This window comes from Sparassis crispa (assembly GCF_003851025.1).
Source record: "Sparassis crispa DNA, contig_000001F, whole genome shotgun sequence".
NCBI classification, from domain to species: Eukaryota; Fungi; Basidiomycota; class Agaricomycetes; order Polyporales; family Sparassidaceae; genus Sparassis; species Sparassis crispa.
In genome coordinates, this window is record NW_020939748.1 from 1,609,214 (window position 1) to 1,628,628 (window position 19,415).

A 19,415-nucleotide genomic window follows, 5' to 3' on the forward strand; every position below is an offset into this window, starting at 1 on the left:
GACGGTTAATGCAATTGCGTTACTGTACCGGTCGCGTTGCAGTTGATGATATCCAGACGAGTCTGTTTGCTACAAGATCTCTGTCGTGTTCGTGTCACCTGTGGGTGGGTCCCTCCCGTGAGACGCGTCGTTGCTCAGAGGAGGATCACCCCATCGAAAATCGGCCGTTGTCCTCCTACAACGCACGGCCACGAAATGAGACATTGATATCGCGTGGCTCACAGAATGCTGCACGCACATTCTCGCAACAAAACGCAAGGGTATCTTATATTAGGTACGACAGATATACTCCACATCTCCCAAGAATTACAGCCTCTGAGGTAACCAATGTCCCCTTAAGCTCCGCGCGACAGCTTGCTCTGCCGTGTCAAACCCGACGGTGCGTTGCTCAGCCACAACAGCACGGCCGTTCCCTTCATCGGCCATCCCAAGGAGAAGTGCGCGGCCCTGAGAGAAATGCCGCAAAGCAACCGTGGCAGACTCGGTCGAGCGGAGACTTCCATCGACCTCGTCGGACGGTTCGACTGCCGAGTAACAGGACGACCACGAAGACTGCGTTTCTAGAGCGACGTTCTCTTCTGCTGCGTCCTGGAAACTATGCGGGAAACGTGAATCAAAGCCAGGATCGAAGTCGCCCATCTGGGAAAAGGGCGCAGAAACCGAGTAATTCGCTCGATCGGGTGCTAATTCGCAGTCCACGGGAATCGGAACGCAGGTAGAAGCCAGGGAGTATGAGCCATGCTGGGTATAAGCGGACACATCTTCCTCGATCTCGGATACCAGGTCGTCGTCATAGTCAGCAGCGTCTGACAGCCATGAGGCGGACGCTTGATGGTAACGACTGTCGTGAATAACATGCATCTCGGCCGAGTGCCCATAGTTCGGAGAGTAGTAGAGTTGCGTATTTTGATCACCGTGAAACGAACCAGGTGTCATTTGTGCGAAGATACGTTGAAGCCCTTCGTACTCGCGGTCGCTGTGTGCGTGATCCCCGGGATCCTCAGAGTCGCAGTCCACTCGGGTCATATCGTTGCGGAAGCTAGGTGCGCCGTATCGTTGAGGAGTCATCGCCTCGGGCCAGTCTGCGCAGACAGGAAAACGATCGGCATCCAGAGTTTGCAACGCACGGTCCAGAGTGTCCACAGAGACGGGTGAAGAAAGAATGTGATGTGGAAGCGATGGACGGTCAACGTTACTAGTGGGAGACATTGCCTGCATATCATTCATGGGATGATCCAAAGTCTTCAATGACTCGATCGGAGGAGCAGTAAGGACAGGGAGTTCTTCGCCATCAGATAAAAATTCCTCCACCCGAGCAGCGGTGTTCTCATGGCTGGCCCGATGAACTTCGTCAAGTCCTTTTCGGTCATGCGCAGGCGCAAAGAACTTGGAGACGGTGTCAGGAATGAACGGGCTCACAGCGGGAGGAACGCGCAGACAATGCTGAGACGCGGACTGTGATGGACCCAGAGAAGGGGAGGAACGGCCTAGAACAGGGTTGGCAAGATCCAGGGAACTGTCCTTTCCAATTCCGAAACCGCCCTTCCGATCTTCGACAAGGGAGGAATCTTCGTCGACTGCATTGACACCGCCCATAGAGCCACGCGATGGAGAATGAGTAGGAATCGCTACCTTACCCTCTCCCCACTTAGAAGCCCGAGTATTGAGTGTGATCGACGCATCTCCTGGGTTCGCAGACGTATCCGAGGCAGACGCAGACGCAGACGCTAGAGCTTTTGAATCGAGTTCGATGTCCCAGATCACCGAAGCGTCTTCCCTCTTACGTCTCTTCACAGGAAGGCTACCTGTGGAGACCTTCTCTGTTACTCGCGCTACATGGTTCTTTTTTCTTGAGATCTTCTTCTTTCCCTTCGGGTTATCCGCCTCCAAGATCGGCAGTTCGGAACTTGTTCGCACGTCAAGTGAACGTTCAGACGCGCTATCCGAGAGAGATGACGATTCGTTGGATGCTAATGCAGCATCCTGATCAATAGGTCTAGTCTTGCTGAGGAATTGACTCTCAGAGAAGATTCTGGCTGATATCTCTAGAGATTTATTGTCGATCAATAAGGAAAACTAGAACTCCAAGAATAAATAATGGAACGTACTACGTTCAGAGGGTTTCTTGACGGCCACTTTAGCGGAAGCCTTTCCCTTGTTGAAGACACCTGTAACAAAGTCCAGTTTGTGCTAACATAAACCCGAAACCGGGCGGTGATTGAGGGACAATATTGAGCAGTAAGAACTCAGGGCATACCGTCAATCTGTTCTTTCCTATGTTCGTCGCCGAAAACCCGTGCATCAACGCGAGACCCGCAGACATACTGACTCCCTTCGGATTCTTGGCTTTGCTTCTCTTCTTCCCTCGGAGTGCAGATTGCTTCCGTTCCTCGCCAGAACTAGTGCAAATCATGGTGATATCCGGATCTACGATGGCCTTCTTGACTCGTCGCCGTTCCCTTCGCTCTGCAAGTCCTATGGTAAAAAAATAGAGGATAAGCTACAACAAGAGGGCTCCAGTAGTCGACCATGATTTACGAGCAGCATGTTCATCATTCTCGCTCTCTGGACTCCTCGGGCGTTTCTTGGTGGACTTCTTCGTTAGCGCCTTGGATACTTCGTGAAGCTTGGATTCTTTCTTCTTCTTCAAACTAGGTATTTTCTGAGGTGGTGAGGATAATGAAGCGAGTGCAATGGGCTGTCGTATTTTCGTCGCGCGATTTTCTTTGTCGGAGTCTTTATCAGAAGCTGCATTGCAGTGCTCAAGTCTTTTCGCATTCTTTCTTGCTCTCGAGGTGCACGAGACAGCAGGCTTGTTAATTTCGCCCTTCTGCTTTCGTTCAGGAACTCGGGGTTTCAACACTGGCGTTTGGGATCGGGCGTCCGGTTCTGCAGGGGCCTCGGACAACGCAGAAATAGCGGGAGAAGCTTCTTCTTCCAAGCGATGCTCCCACTCCGCAGTGACGGCGCGACCCTGGGCGGCATGAACAGCTACAAACGTCTTCTGTGACCGCACATAGTCGGCGAGCAAGCGGTCCTTGTCAACCTTCGAGGAACACGCACGGAGATTGTCTGCGTTCAGCGATGCTACCCCATGCAGCACCTTATCCGCGCGTTGCATACGAGTTGTTCGGACGTTGGAAACTAGATGCCGCCTGTACTCGGAGCTGAAGACGTGGTGGGATGTTGAAATCAAGATCGTTCAATAGAACAGTTGCCTATTTTGTACGCCACCACCGATCCCGCCCTTGCCCCGAAGTCAAAATCGCAGAAAATAAACACCATGAAGATAACTTCATTGAATAAAATAACTAAGCATGTACATTGGACAGCAAGGCGATCTGCAGCCGTTTCCTAATAACCTGACGGGCTACAAAACACGTTTACAGCCGAGTAATGATACACACTAGCAGAAATCGGTATTGGTTCACTAACTTTCAAAATTTCAACGCTGAGGCAACTGACTTCCTGTTCGCACGTCATCTATGCTATCATGTAGTATAAACAAAGAACAGGTTTCTAGTGCACCACATAAGCAAATGACAATATCCGCGACGAAATCTTTTGCTCACCGTTTGTCTGTCAGATCCAGGAACGCATGGCGCTCCCGCTCAATCTGCACATCGTGGTCTGTCCATCCATGCCTAGCCTTCTCCTCCTCGAGCCTCGCGCGCCTCTTGGCGTTCAGTCGCACGTTGATCCAACGTAGGAGGAAACATACGAAGAGCTGAACGACCATGAGCACCATGATAGCAACCTTGCCGGGAATATATCCCGGGGCATCTTTGGGTTGGAAGATTTCCGTTCCAATGATGTTACCGACACTGAAGGTGGCCAAAGTAAGCGCATTAACCGTGTTCTGAGAGTGTGTTTCATAAGTCAGGAACCAATAGGTCGACTGCCTCTACACACCTTCTTGGTATGGCCACTCGTGTTGCTGGCGTTATATGCATAAATGGACGATAGAGCACTCCCGAAGGTACCAATGAGATACACCGCTATGAGCTTAATGAGAGTCTGCATAACGATGCAGTCATAGGCTTGACCTCACCGAACAATAGTGCTCCCTGCTTTTTCGAGTGGTTCAAGCCAGTGAGCATCGCGGCGCCAACGATAGTCGGTAACAAGGCGAATACGATAGGAACCATTCGTTCATTCTGTTGAGTATATTAACACTGTACAGCGAGCGCGAGCGACGAGAACAGTATTCTTACTCTCTTGTCCGAATACCATCCACAGAACAGAGTGGTGAATGCAGCAACCGCGCCCGCAGGAGTAGAAAGAATCAAAGTTTGCTTCGAACTTTCTAGAGAATCAGCACACGTCGCTGCATGAATAGCAGCCAAACATACGTGTAACCGAAGCTCTTAATAATGATATTACTGACTGAGATGGAGGTCAGCACGGCCTTTCTGAATTGCTGGTGCGCAAACTCACAATTGCTTAATCCACCGTTGGGAATGCTCGCTAAATCACAATGAGCTCGAAGTCCAGAGGGGCACACAAGTACGACATACTGAGCATCGTAGACAAAACTATGAGCCAAGTTCGTCCATCGGTCAACGCCTCCAAGATCTGGTCTTTTTTCCACTTCTTGTTCTCGGTACCGCCTTGGTCGTCGCGAACCCGCTCGATGGCTGCGATGCGCTCCTCCTTTGTGAGGAGTCGGGCATGTACAGGAGAATCGGGCAGAAAGATGATGACTGCGACACCGACAAGGATAGCTAAACCCCCAAGGAGGAGATAGATGATCTTGTACGGTGCCAAATGCGGGTCATGAGAGTACGACACCCCATAAGCGACAAAGCCACCAAATATCTGAGTAAGTCCTGCTAAAAGTTAGGTTTGTAATCTCAGTCATTGCGAGTGCATCTACCATTCTGGAAGAGATGATCAGTCAATCAAGGTTCATGCTCGATAAAGACTAGACGTACCATCGTGTAAAACCAGGAGACCCGAGTTCCCTACCAACACCGTCAATAGAAGCACGGAACAACAATTTATTCACGAAACGTACCTGCTCATTCTTCTTGTAGAACATTGAGATGATAAGAATTAAAATGGGTGCGACGCAAGATTCGCACATTCCTGCGGGTCGACATTGATGAGCTATGTGTGGCATTTTGAGAGGGTGATACATACCCAAGAGGAAACGCAGTGCGAAGAACCCGCCAAAGTTCGAAGCGACTGAGTGCAACATCAAGATGATACCCCAGATGACAACATTAGCCCCGAGATACTTGGCAACGGGCAATTTCTGCGAAATATATACGGTCGGGAACTCCCATACGAAGAACCCTACAATTTGGTGAATGTAGGGTCACCAAGGACATCGAAAAGATGATACCAAGATAGAATGCCAAAGAGACCAAGTTGTAGCGCTTCATCGGAGAGTCAGCTACGTTCAAAGATATGAGACTGAATCAGTACCTGTCCGGTGATAGGCAATCCCATGATGCTGCTATCAGTGTTAGTAGTGTCACGCGCTCTTCGTGTGTTATCAACCTTGCATAATTTAGCGAAGTCTTGTCCCTGAAAGTCCCTTCAGACGCGGCAGAGCGATCACAGCAGTGAAAGTACTGACAAGAATTGTGTGAAATAGACCGCTGCACATAGCGGAATGATTAATAAATCCTGAGAGGTGAACGCTGAGTCGTTACGAGCGAAGGTAGCGAACACCATATACATACCAACTTGCGACGTAACTTCCTGTTATATTCCTCGCTGAACTCTGCAGTTCTCTCCTTTCCGACGAGCTTAAGCGCCTCGTCGCCTTCTTCGGAATCGACAACAGAAAGCGTAGGATCGAACGTATGCTTCTCATCGGCCACCGGAGAATGAACGCTGTTCTCGGAGATATCGACAGACTTCCGGTCGGTAGTCGAAGTCATCATGGTCGTGACGACGAGAGAAGACTAGAAGAAGAGGACTGACCGACGAACGGGAGAAAGTCGGAGAGAAGCAGCATAATGACGAACAATTTATACCGCTGAAGGACGGGTTCAGTGGCTGTCCGTCCGTCAGACCAGAGTTCTCTCGTGCCTATCTCAGAATAGACAGATGATTACAAGTAGCAAGAGATAAGAAAACGGACCGTTACATTCAACCTTGGCAGAGGAGATAAGTTGGTGCCCGCATGGGAGTGCAACAACTGGCTGAGCAATCATAACACCTCAATTACAAGCGAGACTCAGACGCGCCTATACAGTGTTGCGATTCTACTGGTTACTCACCGAGAGGCCTAACCTGCCTCAGACGTTGTGGAACACCGCCCAGGCCAGCATAATTCGACACCGCGATGTTCGTATTTCGGCAGCACCAGTGGAAGATATGGGGCCGTCAGGGCTGCACTGATAGGCAGAACATCTTCAGCACCAGGCGAGCGCTTACGTGGCGGGAAAAGGTATCAAATCTCAATTCAGGGCATGAAGGTATGTATATATGGCAATGTGATAAGTACACGCACGAAAATTATACATTTCGTACGGACATTGACACAGCGCCTAGGTCTAGAACTATTACAGCTTTTGGACGATGATAGCAGATGCAGCACCACCCTGTGGGAGACAGGCCTCAGCATATGCAACAATGAGTGAGAAGAATTTACGTACACCGTTGCAAATACCTGCAGCGCCGTACTCTCCTGACTTTAGAGCATGAATGAGTGAAACAACGATGCGAGATCCCGAGTTGCCAATAGCATGGCCAAGAGCAACGGCACCACTGTAAGGAACCTGTAAGCATCGAAGGAACGATACGCACTGATCACACCTACCCATTAACGTTGATCTTGGCGGGATCAATGTTCAAGACCTGCTCCGCAATTCTGACCACGACCGAAAACGCTTCGTTGATCTCGAACAATGTGATGTCGTCGACCGAAAGGTTGGCCTTCTTCAGTGCCTTAGGGATTGCGATGGTCGGGGCGATAGGGAAGTCGATGGGCTCCACGCCAGCATCAGCATACGCTACACAGACAAGACTATCGATACGGACACCAAGCTGGGATTGTTGGAAGGACGTACAGATAATCTTGGCAATAGGCTTGACTCCAAGCTCCTGCGCCTTCGCAGAGGACATGAGGATCAACGCAGATGCCCCATCGTTCAAGCTCGAGGAGTTAGCAGGAGTGATGGTTCCGCCCTGCTTCTTGAAGACAGTGTTCAGTGTTGGGACCTTTTCGTAGATGACACGCTTGTACTCTTCGTCCTCCTTCACGATCGTATCGGCTTTCTTGCCCTTGATCGTAACGGGAGCGATTTCCGCATCGAAAGCACCAGCCTTCCATGCCCGCTCCGCCCGCTTGTAGGACTCGATAGCATGCTCATCTTGCGCCTGCCTCGATATCTTGTGCTTCTCCGCGGCTGCCTCGCCGCAGTGACCCATCGCGAAGTTGTTGTGCGCACACCAAAGACCGTCGCTCTCCAGAGAGTCCTTGGCCTCGAACTTGCCGAAAAGAGGGTTCTGACGAGGTAGCAGGAATCTATACAACGAACATAGGACCAGTCAGCAGGATGAAAACAAACCCACTGATCTCTACAGCTTACGGCGCATTACTCATGCTCTCCATACCGCCGGCGACGGCCACACTGTTGTCACCAGATGTGATACTCTGGGCAGCAAGCATAATCGACTTCATGCCACTGGCGCAGACCTTGTTGATCGTCGTCGCGTCCGAGCTCGTCTTCATTCCAGACCCAATCGCTACCTGCCGCGCTGGCGACTGGCCGACACCCGCTTGGATGACATTGCCGAAGTAAATCTCTTCGACGACAGCAGGATCGACCTTAGACTGCTCAAAGGCGTGCTTGAGGGCAACAATACCGAGCTGAGGGGCCGTCAAAGTTTTCAGAGTACCGTTGATCGAGCCGACGGGTGTCCGGGAAGCAGCAACGACGACAACTTCAGTAGACGACTGAAGTAGATGTATCAGCGCACAACATCCAGCCGAGGAGCGAGATACAAACCATTCTGCGTACGAAAGAGCCTATAAAACGACGGGTTGAGGTTGATGGGGCGGAAAGACGAGCAGCAAACATGTCGCCTAAGTCGCTCTAGCTTTATAGGACCGTACCTCACCGTAACCGCGCGTCCAATGGATCACAAGGAATATTCCGATCGTACGAGCTTTGTTGTCTGACCACGGAGATCAGACCAGTCCACAGAGGCGCACAATGGAAGCGACAGAATGTTTGGCTGTTGTCGCATAGCTTTGCAAGCCTTACATATAGTACTGGGGGTGAGGATCCCATGACCGACCGAAGCCCCGGCGACATGGCGTCCACGGAAACGGCAACTTGAAGGCCGGAAGGCGTACTTCGACTGCAGCAACTCTACTCCTTTCCGTGGATCATATACAGACTTCAGAGCTGAAGATCTCATACCCTGCGATCTTTGCAGAACGAGACTATGACACAGTAGCATGCTATTCGCTGTAAAACACAATAGCAAGAGTGTGAACAAAAGAACCGTAAATCTAGATATAATCACAAGCTTCCGGCTCCAAAATCTACGATGTTCCCCAGCACCATGAACCAGGTCTCTAACCATCGAAGCAGACGCTGCTCCGTTGTCCACTCATCCTGCTGAACCTCCATCATCACCTCCGCAACAGACTCCAGGGTGTGACACGGGTGAAAGTACCACGCAGGAGTACCGAGCGTAGGGTGGTCGCCTTGAGACAGCATCGGAAAGAGCGATTCTGGAGCAGACACTGCAAATGAATTCGATACCGTCTCCGGCAGGGCATGACGTCGGAATAACGGCGTAGTCACAATGTCGGCCAGAGTTAAGGGCGAACCAGCTAGAGGAGGATAAGCCAAGGATAGAGATGGGGTATACAGTTTGGTGACGCACCGCTATCATGAATTGTGAAATAGAAGGCTGGCACTTGGAAGGTTGGGGAGTGCACCACGTATTGACGTGTTGAAAGAACACCAGTGCTTTGAGTTTGAGTCAAAGCCGCATTATCGTCCACATCAGAGATACCATGGTAGACATCCTCGTCGGGTTCATCGCCTGACTGTACAGTGGGCGTCAGCGGGAAGAACACAGCACGACACATGTAGCCAAAGTTCGGAAGGGACTGGAGGCAGAGAGCCCAGTGAGATATGAAGCGGATAGAGAGACCGCCGAGCGCACAGCATGTTCCTTCCATGTCCAGCCATTAGGATATCGCCGAGCATCAGTAGCACCGAGGCTAGAGTCGAAATTATATTTGGAGATGTACGCCTTGCAGGCGATGTCGAATTCTGAGCGAGTGAGGGAAAGGGACATGAAAGAAAATGTGGCGTGGGATTCGAGATTACAGTTGCAAAGTAAAGTTTCAGCCACCACAGGGTTACCCACCGTGTCTAGTGTCGCGTCGCAGTTGCTGCACCGCTCTAAAACACAGTCCGTCCAAGTGCCGGCTCCTGCGGTCCTTCCCCTTCCTGTAATACACCATGGCCGTCGGAAAGGTGTGTGAAACGTGTACTCTGTTGTCTACACTACTTACCTTCCGTATAACGTGCAGAATAAGAGATTGTCGAAGGGTAAGAAGGGCATCAAGAAGAAAGTTGTTGACCCATTCTCCCGCAAAGGTACGTCGCATATTCATACTCCTATCGCACTTTAACTTCACAATCCGTTTGTTAGACTGGTACGACATCAAAGCGCCTTCATTCTTCGAGCGTCGGAACGTCGGCAAGACACTCGCCAACCGGTCGCAGGGCCTGAGTACGTTCTATCTATCTCTGTATGCTAATAGTGTAATTGAGCTATGTCCAGAAAACGCGAATGACTCTCTGAAGGGTCGCATCATTGAGGTTTCTCTCGCGGATCTCAATAACGATGAGGAGCAGGCATTCCGCAAGATCAAGCTACGAATCGATGAGGTCCAGGGCAAGAACTGCCTGACAAATTTTCACGGGATGGGATTCAGCTCCGATAAGATTCGCTCGCTCGTACGCAAGTGGCAAACTCTCATCGAAGCGCACGTGGACGTGAAGACGACCGACGGTTATCTTCTCCGTCTCTTCGCGATTGGTTTCACCAAGCGCCGACCTGCGCAGGTCAAGAAGACGACATATGCTCAGTCGAGTCAGATTCGGGAAATTCGGAAGAAGATGTTCGAGATCATGACGCGGGAGGCAACGAGCTGTGATTTGAAGGAGCTGGTGCAGAAGTTTGTTCCGGAGGCAATTGGTCGGGAGATCGAAAAGGCTGCGCGGAGTATCTTCCCCCTTCAGAACGTCTACGTCCACAAAGCGAAGATTTTGAAGGCCCCGAAGTTTGACATGTCGAAACTGCTGGAGCTTCATGGAGAGTCAACAGACGTAAGTCGCATGGATATGTTTACCAGAATTTTTTCTTATGAATTTCCTTGACTACAGGAGACTGGCACCCGTGTTGTGAAGGAGTTCAAGGAGCCAGAGATCCTCGAGACGGTGTAAAATGCTCTCTGTTTGTCTGCTCTTGTATCACCCATGATTTTCTACTTTATGCTGCAAGGGTATGGCCATCTATGATCACGACGTCGTTCTTGTGTGCATTGGTTTGTGTTTATTGTTATCACAGTTGACGATTTGCGAGCCAGGTATGTCAGCAACATACCTTGCTTCCTATCGGTTTTACTGCTTGCTGCTGAAATTTGGTTACATGCGCGTTCTCAGTCTGTTGTAGCTTGGCACTGGAGTGGGTACAACTAACATCGCTGACCAGCGTAGTGTTATTCGTACGAGAGTTTTTCTCTGCCCGTGAACTAATGACACGTCTGATACAAAGTGCGACTTCCCTTCGATGTTTGATAGAATGATGGCGCTACGTACGTCAGGTTGGGGAAGTTGGCAAAACTTGTCTTCCTAGGTTGTCAATATTTAGCACTGACCGAAATAAAGTGCTGAGGTGAAGTCAGTACTTTTACTATGCAATTCGAGAAGTTTATTGTTACGGAGCTCTGAATTGCAATATTGAGACAATTTGAATCACGGCTTGCAAGCGGCTCAATGTCGGAAACGAAAACTTCGGGCGTCCTGGCCAAAAATGGCAACACTTCAGGATCGTGACAGGTCGCCCACGATCCTCATACTAAAGCTGACCTTCACATGGAGACATCAACACCAGATGTGCAGTTCTTGAGGAGCCTCATGAAGGCGCACCCTGATTTTCCAAAGAAGGTTCGCAGCAACTCATCGCGACGCATGATCTCATTCTGACATACTTACAGGGGATCGTCTTTCTAGACATCTTCCCCATATTCCGCGACCCCTTGGGCTCTGAGACGCTTATCACACACCTGCTATTCCATTTGACGTCGGTCACTATCCCGCGAACACCGAACAAGAAGATAGATGTCGTTGTCGGTCTTGACGCCCGGGGGTTCCTCCTCGGTCCTATAATCGCCCTCCGGTTGGGGGCTGCCTTCGTACCTGTGAGGAAGAGAGGAAAACTCCCCGGTAAATGCATACAAGCGACGTACGAGAAGGAATATGGACCGGTGTGTTTGACTGAACTCACGGAGACTGGTAGATCGTGATCTGGAATCTCGTTTACAGGATATCTTCGAGATGCAATCGGACGCAATCCAGCCAGGTCAGAATGTCATTGTCGTCGATGATCTCATCGCCACCGGTATGTTGTCCTCGTCTGGTCGATGATGCACTAGAACCGATCATCCGTTACAGGCGGTTCGGCGAAAGCGGCCGGGGAGCTTGTCGCTCAACTTGGCAGCAAAGTTGTCGAATATTTGTTTATCGTAGAGTTGGCATTCCTCAAGGGTGTCGAAAAGCTTGACGCGCCAGCCTACTCCATCGTAAAGGAGAACGACTAGTTTTCGCCTCAAATCACGCATTTGTTACCTCATCACTAGACGGTGTGATTTGTTCTTCTGGGTAACGTCACCGTTGTATCTGGCACCAACAACATAGATAACTAGACCAATAACCTCGTGTTAAGCAACGGATGCCCATTTAGATACAGCACACGATTCGGATCTCGGGAGGTACTCTCAGTTACGAACTGACCTTCCGGCTCAACAGCCATCATGAGTTGCCCGTATCCATCTGCAGCGTCCATGAGGTCTGTGACGACCTTCGCAACCGACTGTCTGAGCACAACAATCACGGCATCATCCACAGCATCACCGACGAGCTCAAGCTCGCTTTGGCCAGTGGATGGATTGATGTTGGAATCTTCGTCATTGAGGACCACGACGCCAGACGCTCCCGCCGCCTTCGCCAACACCAGTTTTTCCAAGAAGGTGCAGTCTCCGCGCTGTACAACGACTGCATGATCGCTGAATCGTCGAGAATATGGCTGACATCCGAGTGGATTCGCGGGATCACGGATAATTGGCACGCCTGCTCCACGTCCAAACGGGGGGGCCGCTTCTGAAGGAGGAGGTTGAATGGTCGGGTCCCCTCCAAATAATGCAGTAGATGCTGTGACGAATATCTCTGTAGGTGCTCCGTGCGGCTGCAAATGGAAGAGAGGGTCTAGGTGATCCACGAAGAAACGCAGCTCAACCTCTGGGACGCGAGGGTGCCCTTGGCTGGCCTTGTCGTCAACTGGAGTGAGGATAAGCTCAGGATCATTCACGTAAACCAACTGTCCGGTCTTCACAGCGTACGGACCCACTGTGGAAAGATCGGTGAGTGCTACAGATAGGCGAGTTCAAACGAACCAACTCACGTTTGGTCACGTCGTAGCCCTTGCCGTCGAGACGGCTGACGATGTGAGCCCGAATACCGGTCACATTCTGCAAAAGGTAGCCGTCCGTAACAGTCATAACCTTTTTCACGGAAGGATGTTCATCTTCGGGGACTACCTCTCCCTTCGGAGACAAGATAAAATCGAATGACTAGTTCGCTCATAGTCAGTCCGGTGGATATCACGGATCGCTCCCGCGGAAGCTCACATAGAGGCTGTATTTTGGTCGAGCACACCATCCTCCTGGAGACCAAGCTTTTATCTCACTATCCGAGGGACGCGTTCCGATGAGCTGTCGGGCATAATCCATGTCGGCCCGGGAGCGTATGCCGCCTATGATCCCAGACTCTGCATTCCAATCGTCATATGCCAGGAGGGGAGGTTGGTAGGCAGGGCACTGAGGATGTTCAACACCCCGGAGCTTGCGGCGCGCAGACGACATCGGTTTGAGCATATCTTGACTAAGCCGTAGGATGTGCCCTTCGGTCGTCAGCACGTAGTTGGAATCATCAGAGTGAATAGGGTTCGCTTCGTCAAACAACAGATAAAGATACTATGGCGGCGAATCAGATCAAAAGATGCGTCCAAGTACTCTTTCAGACAAACCTTCAAAGTTTCCGAGAGAACAAATGACTCCATGCGATCATCGCGTGCATTCGTGCGAAGATCCTGAATTCCAGTGAGACCACAAAGCACTTTGGCCCGAGTGGTGATATCGTACAAAATACGTTCTGGTTCAGTGTGCATCAGAGGAGATATGTCATTTTAATATCACAACTCGTACCTCCCACATCTAGGTAGAACGAGTCACGCGTTGCCTAAGCAGACCACAGTCAGAATATGATGCTTGGGACACTCTCCAAATACTCACACGGTATAAGTACCAGGTCGATTCCACGAACTCTTGCAATTACTCCATTTTAGCCGTTATGGAATTTGCAGTATGGGCGAACGAATACTCACCTGGTCGCAGTGGATATTGGAATGACGTCGCTTGTCGAAAGCTCATATCCCACACTTCAGGGAGACCAGAAAGGGTTTTCCAAACGTTCCAATCTATCGACATAATGTGAGCTCGACAACAACCCATGAATAAGCGAACCGTACAGGTCAGATGAGACTTGATTGCGTTCTCGATATCTCCTGCTAAGACCTGCAGCCCAGGCCAAAACGAGGATAACGAGTCGAAGGTGGAATAGGCCATATCTCCCTATATTGTCATAGCTCCAACACAAACTCAGCTGAAACGTACGCCAGCTACTCACCGTATGTATGTTTACACTGCGATACTACATGTGTATCAGCAATACGAAGAGGCGCAGCAGCTGAGATTTTCTTACGGAAAATCCGTCAGGGGCACGAGCATAACGCATGACGGCCGCATACGACTCCTGCCATACATCCAGAAACTCGACCTCGCCTGATCGAGTATGAGAGATAGTACGTTCACCAGAATCAATTAGCACACACCGCTCAGAATGTACCATTTCAGAGCGTATTCATAAAAAGAGTCGATTCCTGCTCCTATGCTGCTTATCTCTGGTTGGATCCAGGACTATCATTGTCGGATTATATGGCGCGAAAAGCAAGAAATCAAATGACACAGACATACCCCAGTCCAGAGATGTATCGTGTTACCCACGAGACCAATGTCCGATTTACGATTCCATAAGGCAAAAAAAGCCTTATATGCGGCTTTCTCGAAGCGGGGATCGCCAGTGAGGCGGCTAAGTGTGCCGAACTCCAGGATGAGTGATCCAGCGCCAGCCGTGCCTAAGGATGGTATTGACATGGGGTGTAGAAGGTGAAACTCAGTCTTACGTACATGTCTCCACGGACTCCCCTCTAGGTATCCCATGTCGTAAGTTCAGCTGCACTCGCGTGAGCTTCTAGATCAAGTATCAACACAAGATTGTAGCCACCCTAGCGTAAGGAATACCCGTAGGAGTTGCAAACGCAGGCAACAGCCTCTCCCCTAAGTCACGAGCCATGGAGAGGAGTTCATCATGGTACCAGGGCAGGTAGAAAGGTTGGCCCGTTTGCCTTGCAAACAAGTGTCCAGAGAGCAGGCCGCCAAGCACACGTATGGTAGTTTCAAACACCTGAGGTTTTGTGTCGATATCAAAAGATACGTAGTCAATGACATTTCGGACAGCAGCCTCGAATCCAGGGCGATCATTCAGAACAACGAAGGTGTCGAGGGTATCCACGAGAGTTACTGAGAAGTTGCCGGCAACGTCATTAGATGCAATGTTTCCACTGGCGATAGTAATTAATCAGGATAATCCGCATTGTACGCCGAACGTACGGATTGTGCCAGTCCGGCCCTCTTCCTCTGCAGGAGAGAGGAGCAAGCTAATGAGATGTGAGACCGACAACATTGACACCAATCAATTTAGGAACTCGCCTCGTCTAGGGGAAATGCTGTGTGAAACGTAGTCATAAACGCCCCGATCGTTAGTCTCGAGGCGGCATGCGCAGAGACTCACCATAGCGCATGTAATTGTCGAAGCCGTGGTACCACAAATTACGGGTCCGCTCTCTAAAAAATTTGAGATATTTACTTCAGTCCTCCAAGGAATCGGTAGACACACCTTGCATCCAACTTGCGGGCGGTTGTCCATTCTGCACCCTCTGCCAAACCCGCGGCATGGTTATAGGACCACCTGTGACCTTCCAAGCCAATAATAAGAAGTAATAAAACGACCCTTGGCCAGTAGGTCGGCCACCTCATAGGAGAGTAGTCGCGGGTACTGGCGGTGGTTGTGAGGGTTCCAGAGAACGCGGCGAGTGGATTTCAGTTCGCGACGTGTCACATTGCTATGTCACGTGAGGCGCATTTACGTCTTGCCACGAGGCTCACAACCGTCCTCAGCTTCATCTCGACTTTCAACCACTTTCACCCACCGCAGCACATTTCTCTGGCACAATGAGCACAATAGTCGATGTTTCTGGAAGGTTGGGTGAATATATGCTGAAGGGATGGGTATGTGCATGCTGCTCCAACTCGGTATGCTTGTCTCACTTTTTGATCCAGGTCTTGACAGACAATATCTGTCCAAAATGCTCCAAAGTCCCCCTTATGCGCTCTCCCAGCTCCCCTATAATCTCCTTCTGTGCGAACTGTGATGCAGGGCCTCCTTCGGCAGCGCAACCCCAGGCCGTCGATAATTCAGGTCTACCTGGTCCTTCGTTGCGATCTTCTCGCAGTGGATCGTCGAGTAGTGACCAATCACGATCCTCAACTCCGCCTACAGAAATATCAAACGCTCCAAGCTCTGCTATATTTGTACCACCGATAGAGACTGAAGAAATGCTCCGCCGTCGACAACAATCAGATACAGCGTCTGCGGAAATCGGGAAGCGAATGCTGCGGGGTTGGGCTATGTTAGCAGACGAATGTCCCAATCCCACATGCTATGGCATCCCCCTTGTCCGTCCTCCTAACGCTGGAACTGGTAGAGATCCTCGTAAAGTCTGTCTTTACTGCAACTGCATGTGAATGGACGTTCTCAATGGCTCCTCTGTAGGAATGTGTGATATGCGGTACCGTCTATGTCGACCAGAAAGATGCGTTTGGGCAGGATCGTCTAGTTACATATAACTCGAACTCCGTTCATGACCGACAACCGACAATTATTGCTGCTCCTCCGGCGCCACAGGCTGCCACCTCCCCGGTCATGACTAGAGGAAAAGCTACGCAGATACCTCAACCGCAATTAGTATGTTACCGTCTACTTGAGTCAGTAATGTTGCCTCAATCTGCTTCAGGTACGCTCTCCACCGCTCCAGGTGCTCCAGCCTGGAGCTGCTCATGTGCGCTGCCTGCACCCGACTTTTTTATTCATCGTTATTGACGGTTCTTTCTCTCAAGAAGGTTGCTACGACTTCAACCGTCTCAGCTCTTGATGCATCTGCAGATTCTCTGGTACTCAGTTTGCACGCACTTTCAGAGCGTTTAAATATCCTGTCTGGTGGCTCCATAGTGGACCCTTCGCTCATCGCACAAACTGCTGATGCCATCAGCAAAGTCTCCCAAGCTCTGACGCAAGTCAAGCAATTACAGTGGAGTGAACATTTGGCGCATAGTGCATGAGCCCGATTACTCACTACTGTCACCTATCCTGTGGCACGCATAATGATGAGAGCCGTTTTAAAGCTCAATTTCCTGTCTTGGAGTGCGCACCCCCGGTTAAATTTTCGATCGAAGAGAACACGGGAAGCAACAGAAGAGAGGTCTGATTGGTTACCTTTACCTAAACCCAGTCTCATGTTTTGTGCATTGTGTAGACCATTCTATCGACCTTCAGCGAATATCGTATGTGTTAGTTCATGAATACTAAGGTCAGACTCCGTTTCAAGACAGCTAAGTTATCTCCGAGCGTGTTCTGAGATCGCTCCGTTGGCTGTGCCCGTGCTGGCGTATTGCACGCGCCTCAGCCACATCACAAGTGAAACCTCTGCCCTTCTCCGCACGGTCTAATCAATACACACCAAGCCTCATGTCCTCCATGCTGTTCGCCTACATGAGACCTTGCCTGCACATGCCTTGGCTTATGTTCTGATAACAGTACCACACCGCCTCCATAAAGCCCAACACCAACCATCCCTTTCTTGAGACTGCAGCTGGGAGAACTTGATCCCAGGCGTTGATGCTCTTTCTGTTGAAGACTGATTTATTTTAACTCTTCCTTTTTTGCCGACATGCCCCGTCTATTCCAAAGTCGCGCTCGTCCCTCAAGGGAACACACGAGGGAGGAGTATCCTCAATACCAGAACTATAAAAATGATAATGGAGACTATGGATACGACTACCAAAGGTATGATGGACGTGAACAAGAACCCCAGCATTCCTCTTCCTGGAGCAGAGTGCTCACGAAGAAAGCTAAGGTCAATGAAAGAGTACGTTCCCTTTAAATCAGTTAGTTGCTCTGGTATGTCATGACCTCTCTCAGACATACCAGGGAGAATACGAGGTACTTTGTGTTCTGCATTATTTTCTCGTCGGTTCTCATTGTGACTGGAACGTAGGATCGGCGTCGCGACGGATGGTATCGTGCCAACGTGGAAGAATATCCTGAAGAATATCAGGATGACCAACTAGATCGCGAGACCTTCTCTGACGACACGGAATCCTTCGTAGAAATTATGCCGCGTAGGAGTAGCCCGATACCTGTCGTGCAGCGCGAGAGCTCTCTGAGCCGCATCCAGGAAGCGTTCGCTGACCATGGTGCATATGAGCCGGCTTCGCAGGCGACCACCGCTGAGCAGGACACTCCACGATATAACTCCAGGGAGCTGGGCAGGACGGGACCTCTTGAGATGGCGACGGTGCAGGAAGCAAGGCAAGGGCCGGTAATGGTCAGCAGCCCACCAAAGGAAGGAATACGGGCGGATGTGATGCATCCGCCTTCGCGTCGAGAACATCGTTCTGGCAAACGCAGAGACCCATATGCGCAGGTATGTAATCTGAACAAAATATTGAACGTATGAGTGTTGAACATCGCTCATCACCGCAGAGCGACTACCCACGTAACGTAACGTACGATGACTGTAAACCGCACGAAGAGCCTCCCCCAGTAACAGTCGTTGTGGAACATGGTAGACATGGAGAAAAGGACACATATTACATTATTCCTGATGGTACCCCCGTCATATTTAAGGACGAGGATGGCAATGAACTCACTCGGTATGGAAATGATAGTCAATGATATCCATGCATTATTGACGAAGCCTTCGTGCCTGCAGGCTTGGTGATTTCAGCGGAAACTACAAACCAGCTCCCATTCGCCCGGTCATTATCCAGGACCAGTACGGACGCGAGATCTGCAGGTTAGCCCCATGACACAGGGTTAATTATTATATACCGTAAAAACTGACTGTGAACTTATAGAGCGGGGTTCGAAGAGGCCGGCCGAGCTTCTAAGAGTCGGTCTGATGACGATCTCTACTATGAGGATGATAGATCGAGCCGCCGAGGTCTATCTTCCAACCAACGCGGGTGTGTTTTACCTCTTCACCCGTGGCTTGTCGAACTCATGTGATGTCTAGAGTAGCATCCCAATCCTCATCGCGGAAATATAATTCGAATGGCTATGACGACGAGAATCGATAGTAAGTGTCTGTAACCCGCTCTCCGAGTCTATTGTGCACGTTCACTGATATATCGAATTATCAATGGCAGCTATTCTTCCCGCAATACTGTTAGAGAGAGCCCCAATGTGGTTTACATTGACCCTTTCAGCCCGCGGAAGCAATTGTGATAACGAAACTTTTACGTCTCTCAACTGGTACTGAGAAATACTCTCGTGCAGCTCCTCGCCCAGCCTGTCTGATTCGTCAAGTAGATCTGGCTCAGGCTCTCGACGACACAAGGATCGGTACCATGAGACCGCGCCACGGAAGTATGAACACGAATCGCCGAACGTCATACACCTCGATCCTCGTGGGATGAAGAAGTCGGGGTACTTATTTCTGCATTATGTCCTTGACACCGCAGTTAACACCTCTTGTCTCTAGTGAAGGTTCTAGGTCCAATGAGTCAGGAAGCCAGTCATACCGCGGCCGTTCTTACAGGTAAACTGGTGTCCTATTCGATGAATGGATTTCTAGCCTTTGAAGCGAGCTACTTGGAGGATGGGAGGATCTTCAGACACTTTTGTTTGCTCTCGCGATTGTTAGTTTACGTTGCACTAACTTATTGACCTCACACCTCTTCTGCGCGTCAG

At 50.3% G+C, this 19,415-nt stretch overlaps 9 protein-coding genes across 9 annotated transcripts; 4 read left to right on the top strand and 5 right to left on the bottom strand.

The window, feature by feature from the left end:
* Positions 1–306: 306 nt before the first annotated feature.
* On the bottom strand, positions 307–3,121 carry SCP_0205150 (hypothetical protein; the record flags this gene model as incomplete). Its single annotated transcript, XM_027754429.1, has 4 exons — positions 307–2,045; positions 2,109–2,190; positions 2,258–2,475; positions 2,539–3,121. The coding sequence occupies 4 exons, from the start codon at positions 3,119–3,121 to the stop codon at positions 307–309; spliced, it is 2,622 nt and encodes an 873-aa protein (XP_027610230.1).
* Positions 3,122–3,491: 370 nt separating this feature from the next.
* SCP_0205160 (Uncharacterized transporter) lies at positions 3,492–5,894 on the bottom strand (the record flags this gene model as incomplete). Its single annotated transcript, XM_027754430.1, has 16 exons — positions 3,492–3,519; positions 3,573–3,859; positions 3,913–3,998; positions 4,052–4,157; positions 4,215–4,302; positions 4,353–4,386; positions 4,438–4,467; positions 4,518–4,829; positions 4,931–4,964; positions 5,018–5,088; positions 5,143–5,298; positions 5,348–5,381; positions 5,431–5,458; positions 5,506–5,532; positions 5,585–5,634; positions 5,691–5,894. The coding sequence occupies 16 exons, from the start codon at positions 5,892–5,894 to the stop codon at positions 3,492–3,494; spliced, it is 1,575 nt and encodes a 524-aa protein (XP_027610231.1).
* Positions 5,895–6,518: 624 nt separating this feature from the next.
* On the bottom strand, positions 6,519–8,039 carry SCP_0205170 (Acetyl-CoA acetyltransferase; the record flags this gene model as incomplete). The annotated part of the gene is made up of 6 exons (XM_027754431.1): positions 6,519–6,557; positions 6,612–6,723; positions 6,776–6,968; positions 7,026–7,483; positions 7,548–7,915; positions 7,968–8,039. The coding sequence occupies 6 exons, from the start codon at positions 8,037–8,039 to the stop codon at positions 6,519–6,521; spliced, it is 1,242 nt and encodes a 413-aa protein (XP_027610232.1).
* A 447-nt stretch (positions 8,040–8,486) lies between these two features.
* Positions 8,487–9,276, bottom strand: SCP_0205180 (hypothetical protein; the record flags this gene model as incomplete). Its single annotated transcript, XM_027754432.1, has 3 exons — positions 8,487–8,803; positions 8,857–9,085; positions 9,142–9,276. 3 exons carry the CDS (start codon positions 9,274–9,276, stop codon positions 8,487–8,489), a joined length of 681 nt encoding a protein of 226 aa, XP_027610233.1.
* A 167-nt stretch (positions 9,277–9,443) lies between these two features.
* On the top strand, positions 9,444–10,433 carry SCP_0205190 (40S ribosomal protein; the record flags this gene model as incomplete). Its single annotated transcript, XM_027754433.1, has 5 exons — positions 9,444–9,458; positions 9,515–9,581; positions 9,637–9,717; positions 9,769–10,316; positions 10,374–10,433. The coding sequence occupies 5 exons, from the start codon at positions 9,444–9,446 to the stop codon at positions 10,431–10,433; spliced, it is 771 nt and encodes a 256-aa protein (XP_027610234.1).
* A 651-nt stretch (positions 10,434–11,084) lies between these two features.
* On the top strand, positions 11,085–11,809 carry SCP_0205200 (Adenine phosphoribosyltransferase; the record flags this gene model as incomplete). Its single annotated transcript, XM_027754434.1, has 4 exons — positions 11,085–11,156; positions 11,207–11,476; positions 11,535–11,610; positions 11,664–11,809. The coding sequence occupies 4 exons, from the start codon at positions 11,085–11,087 to the stop codon at positions 11,807–11,809; spliced, it is 564 nt and encodes a 187-aa protein (XP_027610235.1).
* A 101-nt stretch (positions 11,810–11,910) lies between these two features.
* Positions 11,911–15,421, bottom strand: SCP_0205210 (ER degradation-enhancing alpha-mannosidase-like protein; the record flags this gene model as incomplete). The annotated part of the gene is made up of 18 exons (XM_027754435.1): positions 11,911–12,614; positions 12,670–12,838; positions 12,896–13,240; positions 13,294–13,418; positions 13,472–13,505; positions 13,559–13,590; positions 13,651–13,743; positions 13,795–13,897; positions 13,953–13,976; positions 14,028–14,107; positions 14,158–14,242; positions 14,300–14,460; positions 14,513–14,558; positions 14,610–14,946; positions 14,996–15,042; positions 15,095–15,111; positions 15,177–15,229; positions 15,282–15,421. 18 exons carry the CDS (start codon positions 15,419–15,421, stop codon positions 11,911–11,913), a joined length of 2,595 nt encoding a protein of 864 aa, XP_027610236.1.
* A 195-nt stretch (positions 15,422–15,616) lies between these two features.
* On the top strand, positions 15,617–16,783 carry SCP_0205220 (predicted protein; the record flags this gene model as incomplete). The annotated part of the gene is made up of 5 exons (XM_027754436.1): positions 15,617–15,673; positions 15,725–16,162; positions 16,218–16,409; positions 16,459–16,503; positions 16,565–16,783. The coding sequence occupies 5 exons, from the start codon at positions 15,617–15,619 to the stop codon at positions 16,781–16,783; spliced, it is 951 nt and encodes a 316-aa protein (XP_027610237.1).
* Positions 16,784–17,391: 608 nt separating this feature from the next.
* SCP_0205230 (hypothetical protein) lies at positions 17,392–19,267 on the top strand (the record flags this gene model as incomplete). The annotated part of the gene is made up of 10 exons (XM_027754437.1): positions 17,392–17,589; positions 17,643–17,663; positions 17,719–18,147; positions 18,207–18,376; positions 18,436–18,519; positions 18,581–18,688; positions 18,739–18,801; positions 18,872–18,946; positions 19,002–19,151; positions 19,207–19,267. The coding sequence occupies 10 exons, from the start codon at positions 17,392–17,394 to the stop codon at positions 19,265–19,267; spliced, it is 1,359 nt and encodes a 452-aa protein (XP_027610238.1).
* Positions 19,268–19,415: the final 148 nt, after the last annotated feature.